The 20,490-nt window shown below is 41.4% G+C and overlaps 1 protein-coding gene across 1 annotated transcript in view; it reads right to left on the reverse strand.

The window, feature by feature from the left end:
* Window positions 1-2,146: 2,146 nt before the first annotated feature.
* LOC139546078 (zinc finger protein 271-like) overlaps window positions 2,147-20,490 on the reverse strand; it is an 86,241-nt gene continuing 67,897 nt past the window's right edge. The window contains exons 2-3 of the mRNA XM_071354285.1: window positions 8,866-9,082; window positions 2,147-8,409 (exon numbers count right to left, since the gene is read on the reverse strand). Coding sequence (XP_071210386.1) covers window positions 6,638-8,409; window positions 8,866-9,064 — 1,971 coding nt within the window. The 5' untranslated portion in view covers window positions 9,065-9,082 and the 3' untranslated portion in view covers window positions 2,147-6,637. The remainder of the gene's footprint in view (window positions 8,410-8,865; window positions 9,083-20,490) is intronic.

A 20,490-nucleotide genomic window follows, 5' to 3' on the forward strand; every position in this document is an offset into this window, starting at 1 on the left:
GACTTCTCTGGTTAAAAAATATAAATTAAATGTGAACCTTTGGTAAGCCTAAGAAACAGGAAGACCAGATTAAAGTTTGCCCAACATCATCTAACAAAGGGACCCACATCCTATGGACAGATGAGACAAAGATCAACTTGTACCAGAATGATGGGAAGAGAAGGGAAGGAACTGCTCATGATCCAAAGCATGCCACCTCATCTGTGAATCATGGTGGAGGTAGTGTTATGGAGTGGGCATGTATGGCTGCCAATGGAACTGGTTCCCTTGTATTTATTGATGATGTGACTGCTGACAGAAGCAGCAGGATTACTTCTGAAGTGTTGTCTAGGACAGGGGTTCCGCTATGTTCCCACATTCCACTGAAAAGGCAGAGCGCGAAATTCAAAAAATATTTTTGAGAAATATTTAACTTTCACTCATTAACAAGTCCAACACAGCAAATGAAAGATAAACATCTTGTGAATCCAGCCAACATGTCTTTTACAGCGAAAACACCAAGTATATTTATATTAGCTCACCACCAAATCCAAAAAAGCACAGACATTTCTTTCACAGCACAGGTAGCTTATACAAAACCCACAAATAGAGATAGAATTATTCACTAACCTTGGAAAATCTTCATCAGATGAGTCATAACATCATGTTACACAATACATTTGTTTTGTTCGATAATGTGCATATATATATATATTTAAAAAATCTCAGTTTACATTGGCGCGTTATGTGCAGTAATGTTTTGATTCCAAAACATCTGGTGATTTTGCAGAAATACTCATAATAAACATTGATAAAAGATGCAAGTGCTATTCACATAATTAAAGATAAACTTATCCTCTATGCAACCGATGTGTCAGATTTCAAAATAAACTTTACGGAAAAAGAATAATCTGAGAACGGCGTTTAGAGCACAATCCAGCCAAAGAAATAATCGCCATTTTGGCGTCAACAAAAGCTACAAAAACACTATAAATATTGTACGAGCAAGAATAGAGTACGAGGCCGTTTAAATTGGGTACGATTTTTTCCCAAAGTGAAAATAGCGCCCTCTATCCTCAACAGGTTTTAAGGGCTATATTGTCTGCTCAGATTCAGCCAAATGCTTCAAAACTCCGTGGACGGCGCTTCACAGGGCAGATGGACAATGACCCGAAGCATACTGTGAAAGCAACCCAATACTTTTTTTAAGGCAAAGAAGTGGAATGTTCTGCAAGGGCCAAGTCAATCACCTGACCTGAATCCAATTGAGTATTCATTTCACTTGCTGAAGGCAAAACGCCCCGAGAACAAGCAGCAACAGCTGCAGTAAAGGCCTGGCAGAGCATCACCATGGAAGAAACCCAGCATCTGGTGATGTATAAGGGTTCCAGACTTCAGTCAGTCATTGACTGCTAATTATTTGCAGCCAAGTGTTAAATCTCACAATTTCATTTATGATTGTTAGTTTGTCCAATTACTTTTGAGCCCCTGAAATTGGGGGGACCACATATAAAAAGTGCTGTAATTCCTACACCGTTCACCCGATTTGGATGTAAATACCCTCAAATTAAAGCTGCAAGTCTGCACTTTCCTTTCAAATCCATTGTGGTGGCGCATTGTGGTGGCGTACAGAGCCAAAATGATAATAACTTGGTCAATGTCCAAATATTTATGGACCTGACTATATTTGACGCTAATAAGGTGAAATTATTGATTTACAGGTCTAGCCAACATACACTGAACAAAAATATAAACACAACATGTAAAGTGTTGGTCCCATGTTTCATGAGCTGAAATAAAATAAACCAGATATGTTCCATACGCACAAAAAGCATATTTCTCTCAAATTGTGTGCACAAATTTGTTAACATCACTGTTACAGAGTATTTCTCTTTTGTCAAGATAATCCATCCACCTGACTGGGTGTGGCATATCAAGAAGCTGATTAAACAGCATGATCATTACACAGGTGCACCTTGTGCGTATGCAACATTTCTGGGGTCTTACTGTGACTGATATGTGGTTGTGAACTTGTCTCACCTACAGCGACTTCAGAAAGTATTGACTTATTACACATTTTGTTGTTACAGCCTGAAATCAAAATTTGAATATTTTTTCCCCTCACCCATCTACCCACAATACCCCATAATGACAAAGTGAAAACATGTTTATTGAAATGTTTGCGAGTTTATTGAAAATTAAGTACAGAAATAACTCATTTACATAAGTATTCACATCCTTGAGTCAATAACACCATTGAGTAAATATTTTGTAGAAGCACCTTTGGCTGTGATTACAGCTTTGAGTCGTCTTGGGTATGTGTGTATCAGCTTTGAGTCATCTTGGGTATGTGTGTATCAGCTTCGAGTCATCTTGGGTATGTCTGTATCAGCTTTGAGTCGTCTTGGGTATGTGTGTATCAGCTTCGAGTCATCTTGGGTATGTCTGTATCAGCTTTGAGTCATCTGGGTATGTCTGTATCAGCTTTGCACATCTGGATTTGGGGATTTTCTCCCATTCTTCCTTGTAGCTTTTTTCAAGCTCTGTTGAGTTAGATGGGGAACAGTGGTGAACAGCAATCTTCAAGTCTTTCCACAGATTTTCAATGGGATTCAAGTCTGGGCTTTAGCTGGGCCACTCAAGGACTTTCATATTCTTGTTCTGAAGTCATTCCAGCGTTGCTTTGGCTGTATGCGTAGGGTCATTGTCCTGTTGGAAAGTCATCTTCACCCCAGTCTAAGGTCGAAATGTTTAAACGTGTATTTTTCCCAATGTGTTTGAATAAAATCAACTATATGCACTGAGCTTGTCTGATGCTTTAAGCGCACCGTTTGATGAAATAATTAAGACAAACAAATGACTGAAGAGGGAGCCCGATGGCCACACTGTGTTAAAAAGAAATGACAGCGAGTGCCTGTGTGACAGGCGCACGCAGTCTCTCTCTCCTCCCTACTGCAGCGAACAGGCCCCACAGCACAGTAAGTGTTTATCTCTGCTGTCTCTCTCTCCTCCCTACTGCAGCGAACAGGCCCCACAGCACAGTAAGTGTATATCTCTGTTGTCTCTCTCTCCTCCCTACTGCAGTGAACAGGCCCCACACCACAGTAAGTATATCTCTGTTGTCTCTCTCTCCTCCCTACTGCAGCGAACAGGCCCCACACCACAGTAAGTGTTTATCTCTGTTGTCTCTCTCTCCTCCCTACTGCAGTGAACAGGCCCCACACCACAGTACGTGTTTATCTCTGTTGTCTCTCTCTCCTCCCTACTGCAGTGAACAGGCCCCACACCACAGTAAGTGTTTATCTCTGTTGTCTCTCTCTCCTCCCTACTGCAGTGAACAGGCCCCACACCACAGTAAGTGTTTATCGCCACTGTCTGTGCTGAAGCTGCACCATAATTACACGCATTGTTTCTCTGACTCCAAAATTCTGTTAGCAAAATAGCTAATTTGTTTAGGAAAAACATTCCCTCAACCCTTGAAACATGTTTGTAACAGTGTAAACAACACTAGATAAAAAAAAATGTAAAAATATATATAAAGCCTTTATTACAGCAGAGTAAAACAGTTGCATGGATTTGTGAATTGCGGTTGATGTATTGTTTAGTCCGGTTTATTTATTGTTTAGGCTAATTATCCAAAGCTCCCTTTGTTCTTTTATGTTAAAACTAAAAATCCTTGATTGCATGAATGACTCGCATGCCGTGCGATGACACGAACGAACAAACGATTTGATTGACACAGTAGAGTGACGTTACAGTATTAAGACGAAACCAGGACGCGCTCTTAAGCCTACAGCTCGACTGCGGTTATAGAAGACTACTATTATAAGAAGCCTACGAATGATAATGACATTATTATTATAATGATGATCACAACAATAACAACAAGATGCACGAGATAAAGAAAATAAAGAATAAAGAGATAAAGAAAAAGGAGGGTATAGGAGCCAGACCTTCATGCATATTATACGTGATAAACAGATGCTGTTAAGATTAGAATATTATTCTTCTGCCCGGTAGTGTGTAAACAACAGTGGAATAGTGTAAACAACACCGATACGATGGTTAACTGTGCTGTTGTGCACATAGCAACATGGTCTAGGAAATGGCGCCAATTCAACGGCGCACTGAACATGATGTTTTAGAACCATTTGTTATAAAATAATATTAATATTTATTAGTGTTGCACCATTAGTCTTACGTAATATAACCATTTACCATTTTAGAGTGTTGGACAGTACCATCCCTGTGGCCTCCGGAAAGGATTAGTCCACTGAGACAGGCGTGAATCTTATGCACCGTGAAATATATATATATTTGTGACTGCACACCTAAAGAAATCTCAGTCGACCAACAACCTATCGACCAAACAATCGATCAGTAGACTAAAAATGGGTCAGCCCTAATTTGGTTTCATTCATTGTTCCCTATATCCTTATCAGTCTCCCAGTACCTGCCACTGAAAAGCATTACGCTGCCACTACCATGCTTCATGGTAGGGATAGTGTTCCCGACGAGTGATGAGCTGTTCCTGGTGTCTGCCACTGAAAAGCATTACGCTGTCACCACCCTGAACAAGGTCCTTCTTGCCCGTTTGGTCAGATGGCCAGCTCCAGGCCAATTCTGGGTAGTCCCATATTTTTTCCATAACCCAATGATGGAGACCACTGTGCTTTTGGAAGCTTTCAGCACTTTAGACATGTTAAACCCTTCCCTAAAAACCCTGTAGTTTGGTCACTTATTTTGAGCAATAAAAAAAAAAAATGATATAAGAATCGGGAAAGAAGAACCTTGCTGGATATAAAATAGGTTAAAGCGTGTCACAATGATCTGGCAGGAAGTTTGAATGGCGAGAGCTTCTGTGATGTCGTCACAATGGCTGGTGGTAAAAATCCTCTGTTCTCACCATCCGATGTTGATGTTTACAATGAAATGTATGACGTCAGAATGGCCAACACGAGACCGATGAGCTTTTTTTTTTTTTTCTACTACAAAAACAGATCTTGTCTCTCTCTAGTCAGCAGGAAACAGATTCGGCAGTCAACCTTTCTACCTGTTCTCAATTATGGTGATACTATTAATAAAAGAGCAGCTGCCTCAAACCCGTTCACAGGGTTGGTTAAAAACCTCTACGGGATTGGTGTCCCTATACCGGGACGGTTGAGCTAACGTGCGCTAATTTGATTAGCATGACTCTTGTAAGTAACGGCAAACTTTACAGGACATAGACATGTCTTATATGAGCAGAAAGCTTAAATCTTTGTTAATCTTACTGCACTGTTCAATTTACAGTAGCTATTACAGTGGAAAAGTACCATGCTATTGTTTGAGGAGAATGCATAATAACAATAAACTTACCACGGCCAGAGATAAAATGTAGCATAGTTTTTATTTGATAAATTAAATTGCTATTGTTCTATTTAAATATAGGAACTGGGTTCTACAGTTTGAACCCCTGCTGTCTCTGGCTCCACACCCACCCTGCCCGGCCATCTAGATGTGTGAAAGTTAGTGTATAAGCTAATGATCCATCATGTATGACATTCCTGGGAGTACCAAGAATATGCATATCCTTGCTTCAGGTCCTGACCTACAGGCAGTTAGATTTGGATATGTCATTTTAGGTGAAAATTGGAGAGAAAAAAAGGGTCCAATCCTTATTAACTTTAGAGACTCCTTTGGTGTCTAGAGATTTAAGTAGATCAGCCTTGGGTTTCCTTGCGCCTTGTGTTGTGGAATGATCTAGAATGGAGGAATTAGTGCCTTTGGGACATTTCAGACGGTTGTTATGGGACCTTGTTACTGGATGTGTTTGTTTTTTATGATTGTGTTTTGTTGTGTATAATAACGTGTATATTAACGTGCATACGAATGTGTAGTTTAATGTGTTTATTGTGTTTACGAATGTGTAGTTTAATGTGTTTATTGTGTTTACGAATGTGTAGTTTAATGTGTTTATTGTATATTAACGTGCATACGAATGTGTAGTTTAATGTGTTTATTGTGCATACGAATGTGTAGTTTAATGTGTTTATTGTGCATACGAATGTGTAGTTTAATGTGTTTATTGTATATTAATGTGTATATGAATTGGTAGTTTAATGTGTTTATTGTATATTAATGTGTATACGAATTGGTAGTTTAATGTGTTTATTGTATATTAATGTGTATACGAATGTGTAGTTTAATGTGTTTATTGTGTATACGAATGTGTAGTGTAATGTGTTTATTGTGTATACGAATGTGTAGTTTAATGTGTTTATTGTGTATACGAATGTGTAGTTTAATGTGTTTATTGTGTATATGAATGTGTAGTTTAATGTGTTTATTGTATATTAATGTGTATATTAATTGGTAGTTTAATGTGTATTGTGGTGCTATACAGGCCTCATCTGGAAAAGAGACCTTGGTCTCAGCATTGACTCCCTGTCAAAATAAAGGTCAGATTAATACACTCTCCAGCACATTAGGTGGTGGTAGTGATGGTATTCAAGTTGAGTTCATTTGTGAACTTCCAATACACTCATAGAAGTAAAAGAAGATGAAGATAGCCCTAAATGGTGCTGTCCATGACCATGTTGTCACAAAAGATGGCATTCCAAGGATAGGTGTGAATTTCAATACCTACAGAGTTCGCTTATGTATCCTCACTTCACCTTTATTTCACGTTACTCTCCTCTCCCTCAACTTCTCTCTCTCCTCCCTCCTCCTCTTGGACAATCACATTGAAAGCACAGGCAGGCTTCGCTCCAATGGATATTCTCTCATGCCTTCTTAGACTTCTTAGCTGAGTGAATCTCTCTCCACACTGAGTGCAGTGGTAAGGCTTCTCTCCACTGTGTGATCTCTGATGATTCTTTAGGTCTCCCGCAAAACGAAAATTATTTCCGCACAATGAGCAGTGGTAAGGTTTCTCGCCTGTATGAATTCTCTGATGTTCTTTAAGGCTTCCTGAATGATTGAAACTCTTCCCACATGTGGTGCAGTGGTAAGGCTTCTCTCCACTATGTACTCTCTCATGTCTCTTAAGGTTTACTTTCTCACTGAAACCCCTCCCACATTGGGAGCAGTGGAAAGGTTTCTCTCCAGTGTGTACTCTTTGATGATTTTTTAGATTACTTGAGGAACGGAAACTCTTCTCACATTGAGGGCAGGGGTAACGACCACGACCAAGTAGTATTGATATATCTGGGTCAACTACACCACTATTGTCCTCCTCTTCCTCAACAGCTCTCTTTTCCTCCACATTGATTTCCCTCTCCTCCTCCTGGACAAATACATTGAACGCACAGGCAGGCGTCTCTCCAATATGTATCCTCTGATGACTTTTAAGAATTCTTAGCTGAGTGAATCCCCTCCCACACAGAGAGCATTGGTAAGGCTTCTCTCCACTGTGTGATCTCTGATGATTCTTTAGGTCTCCTGCGAAACGAAAATTCTTTCCGCACAGAGAGCAGTGGTAAGGCTTCTCCCCTGTATGTATTCTCTGGTGTTTCTTAAGGTTTCCTGGCTGACTGAAATTCTTCCAACAAAGAGAGCAGTGGTAAGGTTTCTCCCCTGTGTGTACTCTTTGATGTTCCTTAAGGCTTCCAGAATGATTGAAGCTCTTCCCACATTGGGTGCAGTGGTAAGGCTTCTCTCCACTATGTACCCTCTCGTGTCTCGTGAGGTTGACTTTTTCACTGAAACTCTTCCCACATGTGGCACAGTGGAAAGGTTTCTCTCCAGTGTGTACTCTTTGATGATTTTTTAGATTACCTGAAGAACTGAAACTCTTTCCACATTGAGGACAGGGGTAACTCCCACGACCAGGAAGTCTTAATGTACCTAGGTCAATTACACCACTATTTTCCTCCTCTTCCTCAACTTCTCTTTTTTCCTTCTCATCGATTTCCTTCTCATCCTCCTCCTCTTTGACAATCAAATTTAAAGCACAGGCAGGCTTCTCTCCAATGTGTATTCGCTGATGACTTTTTAGGTTTCCTGGCTGATTGAAACTCTTCCCACAAAGAGAGCAGTGGTAAGGCTTCTCTTCACTGTGGGATCTCTGATGAGTCTTCAGGTCTCCTGCCCGACTGAAACTCTTCCCACAAAGAGAGCAGTGGTAAGGTTTCTCCCCTGTATGTATTCGCAGATGTTGCTTAAGACTTCCTGAATGATTGAAGTTCTTCCCACATGTGGTGCAGTGGTAAGGCTTCTCTCCACTATGTACTCTCTCATGTCTCTTAAGGTTTACTTTCTCACTGAAACTCTTCCCACATGTTGAGCAGTCGAAAGGTTTCTCTCCAGTGTGTACTCTTTGATGATTCTTTAGGTTAGTTGAGGAACTGAAACTCTTCTCACATTGAGGGCATGGGTAACTCCCACGCCCAGGTAGTCTTGATGCTGTGGAACTGGGCTCGTTGACTGAGTCTGGGATGGGGCTCTCTCCTGTAAGAATATGAACAGATATAGGGTAAGAAAGACAGAGAGAGGAACAAAGTATTTTAGCTTAATGCAGGATTCCACATTAATTAGGATTAACAGTGTATTGAAAGAAATACTTTGCAAAGGGCTTGTTGCATCACACATATATAATACAATTGTCAAATTACAATGCATTGCACATTGGTCTGTAGACATTTTTGTTTTGGCACTCGCCTTCCCTCTTACACATACAGAAGCCTGAGGGGTATAATACAAAGCAGAATCAATGAGTTAGCCAGCTAACTTGCCTAAATATTCTGAATTAACATTTTATTCAACACCCAAAAACATATGTAAGTTTACATTTCTTAATGAACCAGAAAATCAATGTCTATTTTGGGTAGTTTATCAAAGTTAGCTGACTAACTCATTGCTTTGTAGTTTACCTCTGACCCAAAGAGGATGTTAGCCTGAATTTACCTGAGTCAACAGAGTCCCTGTCCTCCTCTCTCTCTTCCTCCTCCCCCTCATTGATTTCTCTCTCCTCACCCTCCTCCTTGACAATCACATTGAATTCCACTGTTTGACTGCAGTCCCCCAGCATCACTGAGAGCATCTCTGGACCCCGCTGTGGGCTTCTCTGGGCTGGAACACCACAACCAGAACCCGGTTCAGACATGGTAGGCTAGAGGTGGATCTATAAAAGGAGACCGAAAGAGTTCAGTGTGATTTTCACAAACCTAGATTGTGACATCGCTCCAGAAAAGCCAACAAAAATGTATCTAAGCTAGCTATCCACACATTCTGTCCAGCAGGAAACCTTTTCCCCTAAAATAAATAAGATTGAGGGCAACAGCCAGTCAGATTAGGCCATAAGATAAAAAAAATGAAAACTCTGGCTGTTGAGTACAAGCATATTCATTCGATATTCATATCACTAATATTTAAATACCACCCCATCTTCAGTAGCCTATTCACATAGGCAACACAAGCACTTTCTTGTGTTATAATTAGGGACATTTCCAAGGTAACAGAGTGATGCTGAGACACAAATGTATGAAAAAACAATATGCAAAGTTAAACCACACAACTTCCTAAAAAGAAAACATTTGTTTCCTTTTTCTCTCCAATTTCGTGGTATCTCAATTGGTAGTTACAGTCTTGTCCCATTGCTGCAAATCCCGTATGGACTCGGGAAAGGCGAAGGTCGAGAGCCGTGCGTCCTCCGAAAACACGACCCAACCAAGCCGCACTGCTTCTTGACACAATGCCCGCTTAACCCGAAAGTCAGCTGCAGGAAAGTCAGGAAACACCGTACACCTGGCTACCGTGGCAGCGTGCATACGCCCGGCCCGCCACAGGAGTCGCTAGAGCGCGATGGGACAAGGAAATCTCGGCCTTCCAAACCCTTTCCTAACCCGGATAACTCTGGGCCAATTGTGCGCCGCCTCATGGGTCTCCCAGTCAAGACCAGCTGTGACACAGCCTGGGATCGAACCCGTGTCTGTAGTAACGCATCAAGCACTGCAACTCGGGAGTTCGCCGCAAATTGATTTTAACAAACAATTGGTCCCCCAAAAAATGCGAACCTCCGTTGAATTTCAAAATCCCGATGTGGCCCTCGAGCCAAACAGTTTGCCCACCCCTGCTATAGACTCTAGTGAGTAGGCTGGACCCTGGTGTATAGACACACAATCGATTATGTACGGTGCAATATTTATGTCCAATATGAAAAACAAGTGGATTAAAGCTGATTGGCCACTCTTTAAGGGCCGCAAAATGAGCAGCGACGCTCCTGGGGGTGTAAACTCTGTGGACTTGGAAACTAGAAATGTTACTGAGTAGAATGGTCCTTTTACTGCAGCACAACGTACAGAAGATAAGAGCACACACACAAACAACATTGTTGAACATTTAGGCTTGAAAAAAATAAACAAATAATATCTTATAGATATACTTTGAGAGTCTACATACTAGCATTCCCCATACAGTGGGGGCTGGCAGCCCTAGCTCACTATTTGAGAGACAGAGATACTAACGAATACCCACTAACAAACTTTATTCTAGAGCTGGCTGAATATGTTTTGACAAATAACTATTTCAGGTTTGATGATGAATACTACCTCCAAAACGAATGGAACATCGATGGGCTCCACATTCACTCAGAGCTATGCTAACCTTTATGTGGGTCATTTTGAAGAACGTATTGTGAACAATGAAAATCAAAAATCAATTTTTGAATAAAGTCCTGTAGTGGTATCGATATATTGACGAATTTTTTGGCATATGGGGGGGAACGGGAGAAGAGCTGTCAGATTTTATGGCATTACTCAATGACATTGACCCCAATCTCAAATTCACTATTGAATGGGACACTAAACGTGTTCATTAGCTCGATATGTGGATTGAGAAATCAAATGGAATTCTGTTTACAACTTACAACAAAGAAACGGACAGAAATACTCTATTACAAGTGGACAGCTTCCACCCTGAGACATTAAAAAGAGGACTTCCAAGAAGCCAGTTTTTCAGACTGCCCCGTATATGCCACTCCACAGAGAACGATCTAGAAAAAGCAGCGGAGATGGGCAATAGGGTTCTAAGAGGCTACTCTTCACAATTTAAAAAAAATGTTTACCTTTATTTAACTAGGCAAGTTAGTTACGAACAAATACTTATTTTCTATTACGGCCTAGGAACAGTGGGTTAACTGCCTTGTTCAGGGACAGAACGACAGATTTTTACCTTGTCAGCTCGGGGATTTGATCTTGCAACCTTTCGGTTACAAGTACAACACTCTAACCACTAGGGCTACCTGCCATGTGGATGAAGCTCTTAATATGGCATTGGAGAAAACACCAGATGAACTGCTACAAAAAAGACCCACAAGAGTTAAAGAACATTCTGTAATGTTCACCACCACATATACTTTAAACTCGCAAAAAGTGAGAGATGCTGTCAAGAAACACTGGCATGTTTTTATCAACGGACCCGGCTTTGCCAGCTGAATTTAAGAATCCACCACGTATTGTATCGAGGAGAGGTCGCAATTTACGCGATAAATTGGTCCATGCCAACTGCCAGCCACAAAATAAAATCAGCCAGACTCTTTTACGCCCTCTTCCAAATGGGAGCTATAAATGCAGAGGATGCGCACAGTGCAACAATATGATGAAGTGTGAATATTTCTGCCACCCACATACAGGAAAACGGTTCCAAATAAATGACATTAGTACGTGCTCCACCACCCTTGTTATCTACATGATTAAATGTCCATGAGGACTCTGCTATGTCGGTAAAACCTCTCGTTCTCTCAAAACAGAGAATCTGTGGACATAAAAGTTCAAATCAGGAGAAAGGACAGGGATTATCCAGTCGCAGAACATTTTAATGACCTAAAACATGATATTTATACCTTTTAGATTTCGTGGCATAGAGAAAGTCTAGATATCAGACAGGGGAGGTGATATAAATAATACTCTGAGTAAAATAGAATGTTTTGGGATTTTCGGCCTCCAGACATTATTTCCTAAAGGTCTTCATGATGAAACGCCTACGTATGTGACGTTGTAAATGTGAACATGAATTATGTCCCTATTTCAGATTACTCTGATGTTTTTCCTTGCACAGGACCCAATGATTTTTTGAAAACTTGCTTGGTAGGTCAAATGTCCTCATTTGTGGTTTTTGCAGACGTGTTTAACACGTTTTGTTATATTTGGTAGCACTGATTTGTTTTCCCTCGACTCCAACCCCATTCGATGAGTGGAACGGATGTGGGTGGGGCTATGTCTACATAAGGGTGCACATTTTTTTTTAGCTCACAAAAGCTCTGACAAAGGCCTCGAGGCGCGTACGTAAAGCTCTGACAAAGGCCTAGAGGCTCGTACGTAAAGCTCTGACAAAGGCCTCGAGGCTCGTACGTAAAGCTCTGACAAAGGCCTCGAGGCGCGTACGTAAAGCTCTGACAAAGGCCTAGAGGCTCGTACGTAAAGCTCTGACAAAGGCCTCGAGGCTCGTACGTAAAGCTCTGACAAAGGCCTCGAGGCTCGTACGTAAAGCTCTGACAAAGGCCTCGAGGCTCGTACGTAAAGCTCTGACAAAGGCCTCGAGGCTCGTACGTAAAGCTCTGACAAAGGCCTCGAGGCTCGTACGTAAAGCTCTGACAAAGGCCTCGAGGCTCGTACGTAAAGCTCTGACAAAGGCCTCGAGGCTCGTACGTAAAGCTCTGACAAAGGCCTCGAGGCTCGTACGTAAAGCTCTGACAAATAAGGTAAAGCTTATTAAAGAGCAGTGTGCGGGTTTCTTATTTTTTCTCATTTTATTAAACTGTTACCACGCACCTGCAAAAAAAGATAGCTCAGATGTGCGAGTGCCTTTTGAACTATGATAACAAGTATAAAATATATAGATAATTCTGCACATTTTTACACAAATTATTAATTTACAAAGTACAGTCGTGGCCAAAAGTTTTGAGAATGACACAAATATTACTTTACACAAAGTTTGCTGCTTCAGTGTCTTTAGATATTTTTGTCAGATGTTACTATGGAATACTGAAGTATAATTACAAGCATTTCATAAGTGTCAAAGGCTTTTATTGACAATTACATGAAGTTGATGTAAAGAGTCAATATTTGCAGTGTTGACACTTATTTTTCAAGACCTCTGCAATCCGCCCTGGCATGCTGTCAATTTACTTCTGGGCTACATCCTGACTGATGGCAGCCCATTCTTGCATAATCGATGCTTGGAGTTTGTCAGAATTTGTGGGGTTTTGTTTGTCCACCCGCCTCTTGAGGATTGACTGCAAGAACTCAATGGAATTTAGGTCTGGGGAGTTTCCTGGCCATGGACCCAAAATATCGATGTTTTGTTCCCCGAGCCACTTAGTTGAGCCACTTAGTTATCAATTTTGCCTTATGGCAAGGTGCTCCATCATGCTGGAAAAGGCATTGTTCGTCACCAAACTGTTCCTGGATGGTTGGGAGAAGTTGCTCTCGGAGGATGTGTTGGTACCATTCTTTATTCATGCCTGTGTTCTTAGGCAAAATTGTGAGTGAGCCCACTCCCTTGGCTGAGAAGCAACCCCACACATGAATGGTCTCAGGATGCTTTACTGTTGGCATGACACAGGACTGATTTTTCCGGATGCCCCAAACAATCGGAAAGGGGATTCATCAGAGAAAATTACTTTACCCCAGTCCTCAGCAGTCCAATCCCTGTACCTTTTGCAGAATATCATTCTGTCTCTGATGTTTTTCCTTGAGAGAAGTGGCTTCTTTGCTGCCCTTCTTGACAACAGGCCATCCTCCAAAAGTCTTCGCCTCACTGTGCATGCAGATGCACTCACACCTGCCTGCTGTCATTCCTGAGCAAGCTATGTACTGGTGGTGCCCCGATCCCGCAGCTGAATCAACTTAAGAGACGGTCCTGGCGCTTGCTGGACTTTCTTGGGCGCCCTGAAGCCTTCTTCACAACAATTGAACCGCTCTCCTTGAAGTTCTTGATGATCCGATAAATGGTTGATTTAGGTGCAATCTTACTAGCAGCAATATCCTTGCCTGTGAAGCCCTTTTTGTGCAAAGCAATGATGACGGCATGTGTTTCCTTGCAGGTAACCATGGTTGACAGAGGAAGAACAATGATTCCTTTTGAAGCTTCCAGTCTGTTATTCGAACTCAATCAGCATGACAGAGTGATCTCCAGCCTTGTCCTCGTCAACACTCACACCTGTGTTAATGAGAGAATCACTGACATGATGTCAGCTGGTCCTTTTGTGGCAGGGCTGAAATGCAATGGAAATTATTTTTGCATGGCAAAGAGGGACTTTGCAATTAATTGCAATTCATCTGATCACTCTTCATAACATTCTGGAGTATATGCAAATTGCCATCATAACAAACTGAGGCAGCAGACTTTGTGAAAATTAATATTTGGGTAATTCTCAAAACTTTTGGCCACGACTGTATACGCAGATAGGAAGAGAGAGGCCCAACTTGGCTGCAAATCTGTCTTTCTCGTTGTTTTGCCCAGCAAACAGGGAGTTTTTGTATGGAGGTCAATGAGAGTGAGTCGATTTTGGTCAACAACAAAAAAAGCAATGGCTTATTTGCTACACACGGTTTATTTGATGGAATAGAGCTTTCGTAATGTTTAAGTCGTTTTCGAGTGTACTGATATAAGTAGGACACTATATTGGAGTTGTCTGGAGATGGCTATGCATATTCATGACATGAGGCTACTAGCATAAATCCAATCAAATGTTATTGGTCACACATGCACAAACACATGGTCAGCAGATGCTATTACGAGTGTAGCGAAATGCTTGTGCTTCTAGTTCCCGACAGTGCAGCAATATCTAGCAAGTAATCTAATAATTCCACAACAACTACCTAATACACACAAATCTAAGTAAAGAGATGGAATATATACGTATAAATATACGGATGAGCGATGACCGAGCCGCATAGGCAAGATGCAATAGATGGTATAAAATACAGTATATACATATGAGATGAGTAATGCAAGATATATAAACATTATTAAAGTGGCATTATTAAAGTGACATAGCATCTCTCTCCATTGAATACAGGCGGTTGACGTCAACAACCCTCTTCAAATATTAAAAAAAAAAAGATTACAATAATGAGATGTACCCACCAATTGAAAGAAAGGATAGGCGGGAGCTAGACAGCCCACCGTGCACTCCCATTATTAGGGTGGAGAGACATGCATCCTCTCAGTATATCCATAATGTTTGGTATACACGATGGGACTCTTATTCTGGAGGATTCCATAATGTTTGGTATACCATAATGTTTGGTATACACGACGGGACTCTTATTCTGGAGGATTCCATAATGTTTGGTATACCATAATGTTTGGTATACACGACGGGACTCTTATTCTGGAGGATTCCATAATGTTTGGTATACATAACGGGACTCTTATTCTGGAGGATTCCATAATGTTTGGTATACATAACGGGACCCTTATTCTGGAGGATTCCATAATGTTTGGCATACATAACGGGACTCTTATTCTGGAGGATTCCATAATATACAGTGCATTCAGAAAATATTCAGACCCCTTGACTGTTCCACATTTTGTAACGTTACACATTCAAACAAAAAAAATCCTCATCAATCTACACACAATACCCCATAATAACAAAGTGAAAACAGGTTAAAAAAAAATTGGCAAATGCATATAAAAAAATATAAAAAGCTGAAATACCTTATTTACATAAGACCCTTTGCTATGAGACTCAAAATTGAGTTCAGGTGCATCCTGTTTCCATTGATCATCCTTGTAATGTTTCTACGACTTGATTGGACATGATTTGGAAAGGCACACACCTCTCTATGTAACAGTTGGCAGTGCAAAAAACAAGCCATGAGGACGAAAGAATTGTCCGTAAGGCTCCGAGACAGGATTGTGTCGAGGCACAGAACTGGGGAAGGTACCAGAACATTTCTGCAGCATTGAAGGTCCCCATGAACACAGTGGCCTCCATCATTCTTAAATGGAATAAGTTTGGAATCACTAAGACTCTTCCTAGAGCTGGCCGCCCGGCCAAGCTGAGCAATCGGGGGAGAAGGGCCTTGGTCTGGGAGTTGACCAATAATCCGATGGGCACTCTGACAGAGCTCCAGAGTTCTTCTGTGGAAATGGGAGAACGTTCCAGAAGGACAACCATCTCTGCAGCACTCCATCAATCAAGCTTTTATGGTAGAGTGGCCAGACGGAAGCCACTCCTCAGTAAAAGGCACATGACAGCCCGCTTGGAGCTTGCAAAAAGGACAAGATTCTCTGGTCCGATGAAACCAAGATTTAACTATTTGACCTGAATGCCAAGCGTCACGTCTGGAGGAGACCAGGCACCATCCCTACGGTGAAGCATGATGGTGGCAGCATCATACTGTGGGGATGTTTTTAAGTGGCAGGGACTGGGAGACTAGTCAGGATATAGGGATAGATGAACGGAGCAAAGTACAGAGAGATCCTTGATTAAAAAACCTGCTCCAGAGCGCTCAGGACACAAGACTGGGGCGAAGCACACAGCCAAGACAACACAGGAGTGGCCTCGGGACAAGTCTCTGAATGTCCTTGAGTGGACCCAGCCAGAGCCTGGACTTGAACTCGATTGAACATCTCTGGAGAGACCTGAAAATAGCAGTGCAGTGACACTCCCCATCCAACCTGACAGAGCTTGAGAGGATCTGCAGAGAAGAATGGGAGAAACACCCCAAATACAGGTGTGACAAGCTTGCTAATACCCAAGAAGACTCAAGGCTGTAATCGCTGCCAAAGGTGTTTCAACAAAGTACTGAGTAAAGGATCTGAATACTCACAGTACCAGTCAAAAGTTTGGACACACTTACTCATTCCAGGGCTTTTGTTTATTTTTTTACTATTTTCTACATTGTAGAATAATAGTGAAGACATCAAAACTATGAAATAACACATATCGAATCATGTAATAACGAAACAAAAGTGCTCAACAAATCAAAATATATTTTATATTTGAGATTCTTCATAGTAGCAACCCTTTGACTTGATTACAGCTTTGCACACTCTTGGCATTCTCTCAGTCAGCTTCATGAGGTAGTCACCTGGAAAGCATTTCAATTAACAGGTGTGCCTTGTTAAAAGTTAATTTGTGGAATTTCTTTCCTTCTTAATACGTTTGAGCCAATCAGTGGTGTTGTGACAAGGTAGGGGTGGTATACAGAAGATAGCCCTATTTGGTATAAGACCAAGTATTTTTTAATGCCAAGAACAGCTCAAATAAGCAAAGAGAAACGACAGTCCATTATTACTTTAAGACATGAAGGTCAGTCAATACGGAAAATTTCAAGAACTTTTAACGTTTCTTCAAGTGCAGTCGCAAAAACCATCAAGCGCTATGATGAAACTGGATCTCATGAGTACCACCACAGGAATGGAAGACCCAATGTTACCTCAAATGCAGAGGATAAGTTTGAGAGTTACCAGCCTCAAAAATTGCAGACCAAATAAAGGCTACACAGAGTTCAAGTTGCAGACACATCTCAACATCAACTGTTCAGAGGAGACTGCGTGAATCAGGACATCATGGTCGAATTGCTGCAAAAAAAACACTACTAAAGGACACCAATAAGAAGAAGAGACTTGCTTGGGCCAAGAAACACGAGCAATCGACATTACACCGGTAAAAATCTCTCCTTTGGTCTGATGAGTCCAAATGAGAGATTTCTGGTTCCAACCGCTGTGTCTTTATGAGACGCAGAGTATGTGAACGGATTATCTCCGCATGTGTGGTTCCCACCTTGAAGCATGGAGGAGGTGGTGTGATGGTGCTTTGCTGGTGGCACTGTCAGTGATTTATTTAGAATTCAAGGCACACTTAACCAGCATGGGTACCACAGCATTCTGCAGCGATACACCATCCCATCTGGATTGCGCTTAGAGGACAATGACCCAACACACCTCCAGACTGTGTAAGGGCTATTGACCAAGAAGGAGAGTGATGGAGTGCTGCATCAGATGACCTGGTCTCCACAATCACCCAACCAAATTGAGATGGTTTGGGATGAGTTGGACCGCAGAGTGAAGGAAAAGCAGCCAACACGTGCTCAGCTGGTTGAGAGAATACCAAGAGAATGCAAAGGGTGGCTACTTTGAAGAATCTAAAATATTTATTTGGGAAATCCTTGAAGACTGTTGGAAAAGCATTCATTTAACACTTTTTTTGGTTACTAAATGATTCCATATGTGTTATTTAATCGTTTTTTTAGTTTACAATGTAAAAAAATTTAAAAATAAAGAAAAACCCTTGAATGAGTAGGTGTGTCAAACTTTTGACTGGTATTGTATGTAACTGAGATATTTCAGTTTTTGATTTGTAATAAATTAGCAAACATTTCTAAAAACCTATTTTTGCTTTGTCATTATTGGGTGTTGTGTGTAGATTGATGAGGGTAAAAAACTATTTAATCCATTTTAGAATAAGTCTGTAAAGTAACAAAAATGTTTAAAAAGTGAAGGGTTCTGAATACTTTCCAAATGCTCTGTATATAGACAGGTGTGTGCCTTTCCAAATGCTCTGTATATAGACAGGTGTGTGCCTTTCCAAATGCTCTGTATACAGACAGGTGTGTGCCTTTCCAAATGCTCTGTATACAGACAGGTGTGTTCCTTTCCAAATGCTCTGTATATAGACAGGTGTGTGCCTTTCCAAATGCTCTGTATATAGACAGGTGTGTGCCTTTCCAAATGCTCTGTATACAGACAGGTGTGTGCCTTTCCAAATGCTCTGTATACAGACAGGTGTGTGCCTTTCCAAATGCTCTGTATACAGACAGGTGTGTTCCTTTCCAAATGCTCTGTATATAGACAGGTGTGTGTCTTTCCAAATGCTCTGTATATAGACAGGTGTGTGCCTTTCCAAATGCTCTGTATATAGACAGGTGTGTGCCTTTCCAAATGCTCTGTATATAGACAGGTGTGTGCCTTTCCAAATGCTCTGTATACAGACAGGTGTGTGCCTTTCCAAATGCTCTGTATACAGACAGGTGTGTGCCTTTCCAAATGCTCTGTATATAGACAGGTGTGTGCCTTTCCAAATGCTCTGTATACAGACAGGTGTGAGCCTTTCCAAATGCTCTGTATATAGACAGGTGTGAGCCTTTCCAAATGCTCTGTATATAGACAGGTGTGTGCCTTTCCAAATGCACTGTATACAGACAGGTGTGTGCCTTTCCAAATGCACTGTATATAGACAGGTGTGTGCCTTTCCAAATGCTCTGTATAAAGCCAGGTGTGTTCCTTTCCAAATGCTCTGTATAAAGCCAGGTGTGTTCCTTTCCAAATGCTCTGTATACAGACAGGTGTGTGCCTTTCCAAATGCTCTGTATATAGACAGGTGTGTGCCTTTCCAAATGCTCTGTATATAGACAGGTGTGTGCCTTTCCAAATGCTCTGTATATAGACAGGTGTGTGCCTTTCCAAAGACAGGTGTGTGCCTTTCCAAATGCTCTGTATACAGACAGGTGTGTGCCTTTCCAAATGCTCTGTATACAGACAGGTGTGTGCCTTTCCAAATGCTCTGTATACAGACAGGTGTGTGCCTTTCCAAATGCTCTGTATACAGACAGGTGTGTTCCTTTCCAAATGCTCTGTATATAGACAGGTGTGTGCCTTTCCAAATGCTCTGTATATAGACAGGTGTGTGCCTTTCCAAATGCTCTGTATATAGACAGGTGTGTGCCTTTCCAAATGCTCTGTATATAGACAGGTGTGTGCCTTTCCAAATGCTCTGTATATAGACAGGTGTGTGCCTTTCCAAATGCTCTGTATATAGACAGGTGTGTTCCTTTCCAAAGACAGGTGTGTGCCTTTCCAAATGCTCTGTATACAGACAGGTGTGTGCCTTTCCAAATGCTCTGTATATAGACAGGTGTGTTCCTTTCCAAAGACAGGTGTGTGCCTTTCCAAATGCTCTGTATAAAGCCAGGTGTGTGCCTTTCCAAATGCTCTGTATACAGACAGGTGTGTGCCTTTCCAAATGCTCTGTATACAGACAGGTGTGTGCCTTTCCAAATGCTCTGTATACAGACAGGTGTGTTCCTTTCCAAATGCTCTGTATATAGACAGGTGTGTGCCTTTCCAAATGCTCTGTATATAGACAGGTGTGAGCCTTTCCAAATGCTCTGTATATAGACAGGTGTGTGCCTTTCCAAATGCTCTGTATACAGACAGGTGTGTGCCTTTCCAAATGCTCTGTATATAGACAGGTGTGTGCCTTTCCAAATGCTCTGTATACAGACAGGTGTGTGCCTTTCCAAATGCTCTGTATACAGACAGGTGTGTGCCTTTCCAAATGCTCTGTATACAGACAGGTGTGTGCCTTTCCAAATGCTCTGTATACAGACAGGTGTGTTCCTTTCCAAATGCTCTGTATATAGACAGGTGTGTGCCTTTCCAAATGCTCTGTATATAGACAGGTGTGTGCCTTTCCAAATGCTCTGTATATAGACAGGTGTGTGCCTTTCCAAATGCTCTGTATATAGACAGGTGTGTGCCTTTCCAAATGCTCTGTATATAGACAGGTGTGTGCCT

Source organism: Salvelinus alpinus, chromosome 2, assembly GCF_045679555.1.
Source record: "Salvelinus alpinus chromosome 2, SLU_Salpinus.1, whole genome shotgun sequence".
In the NCBI taxonomy this organism is placed as follows: domain Eukaryota; kingdom Metazoa; phylum Chordata; class Actinopteri; order Salmoniformes; family Salmonidae; genus Salvelinus; species Salvelinus alpinus.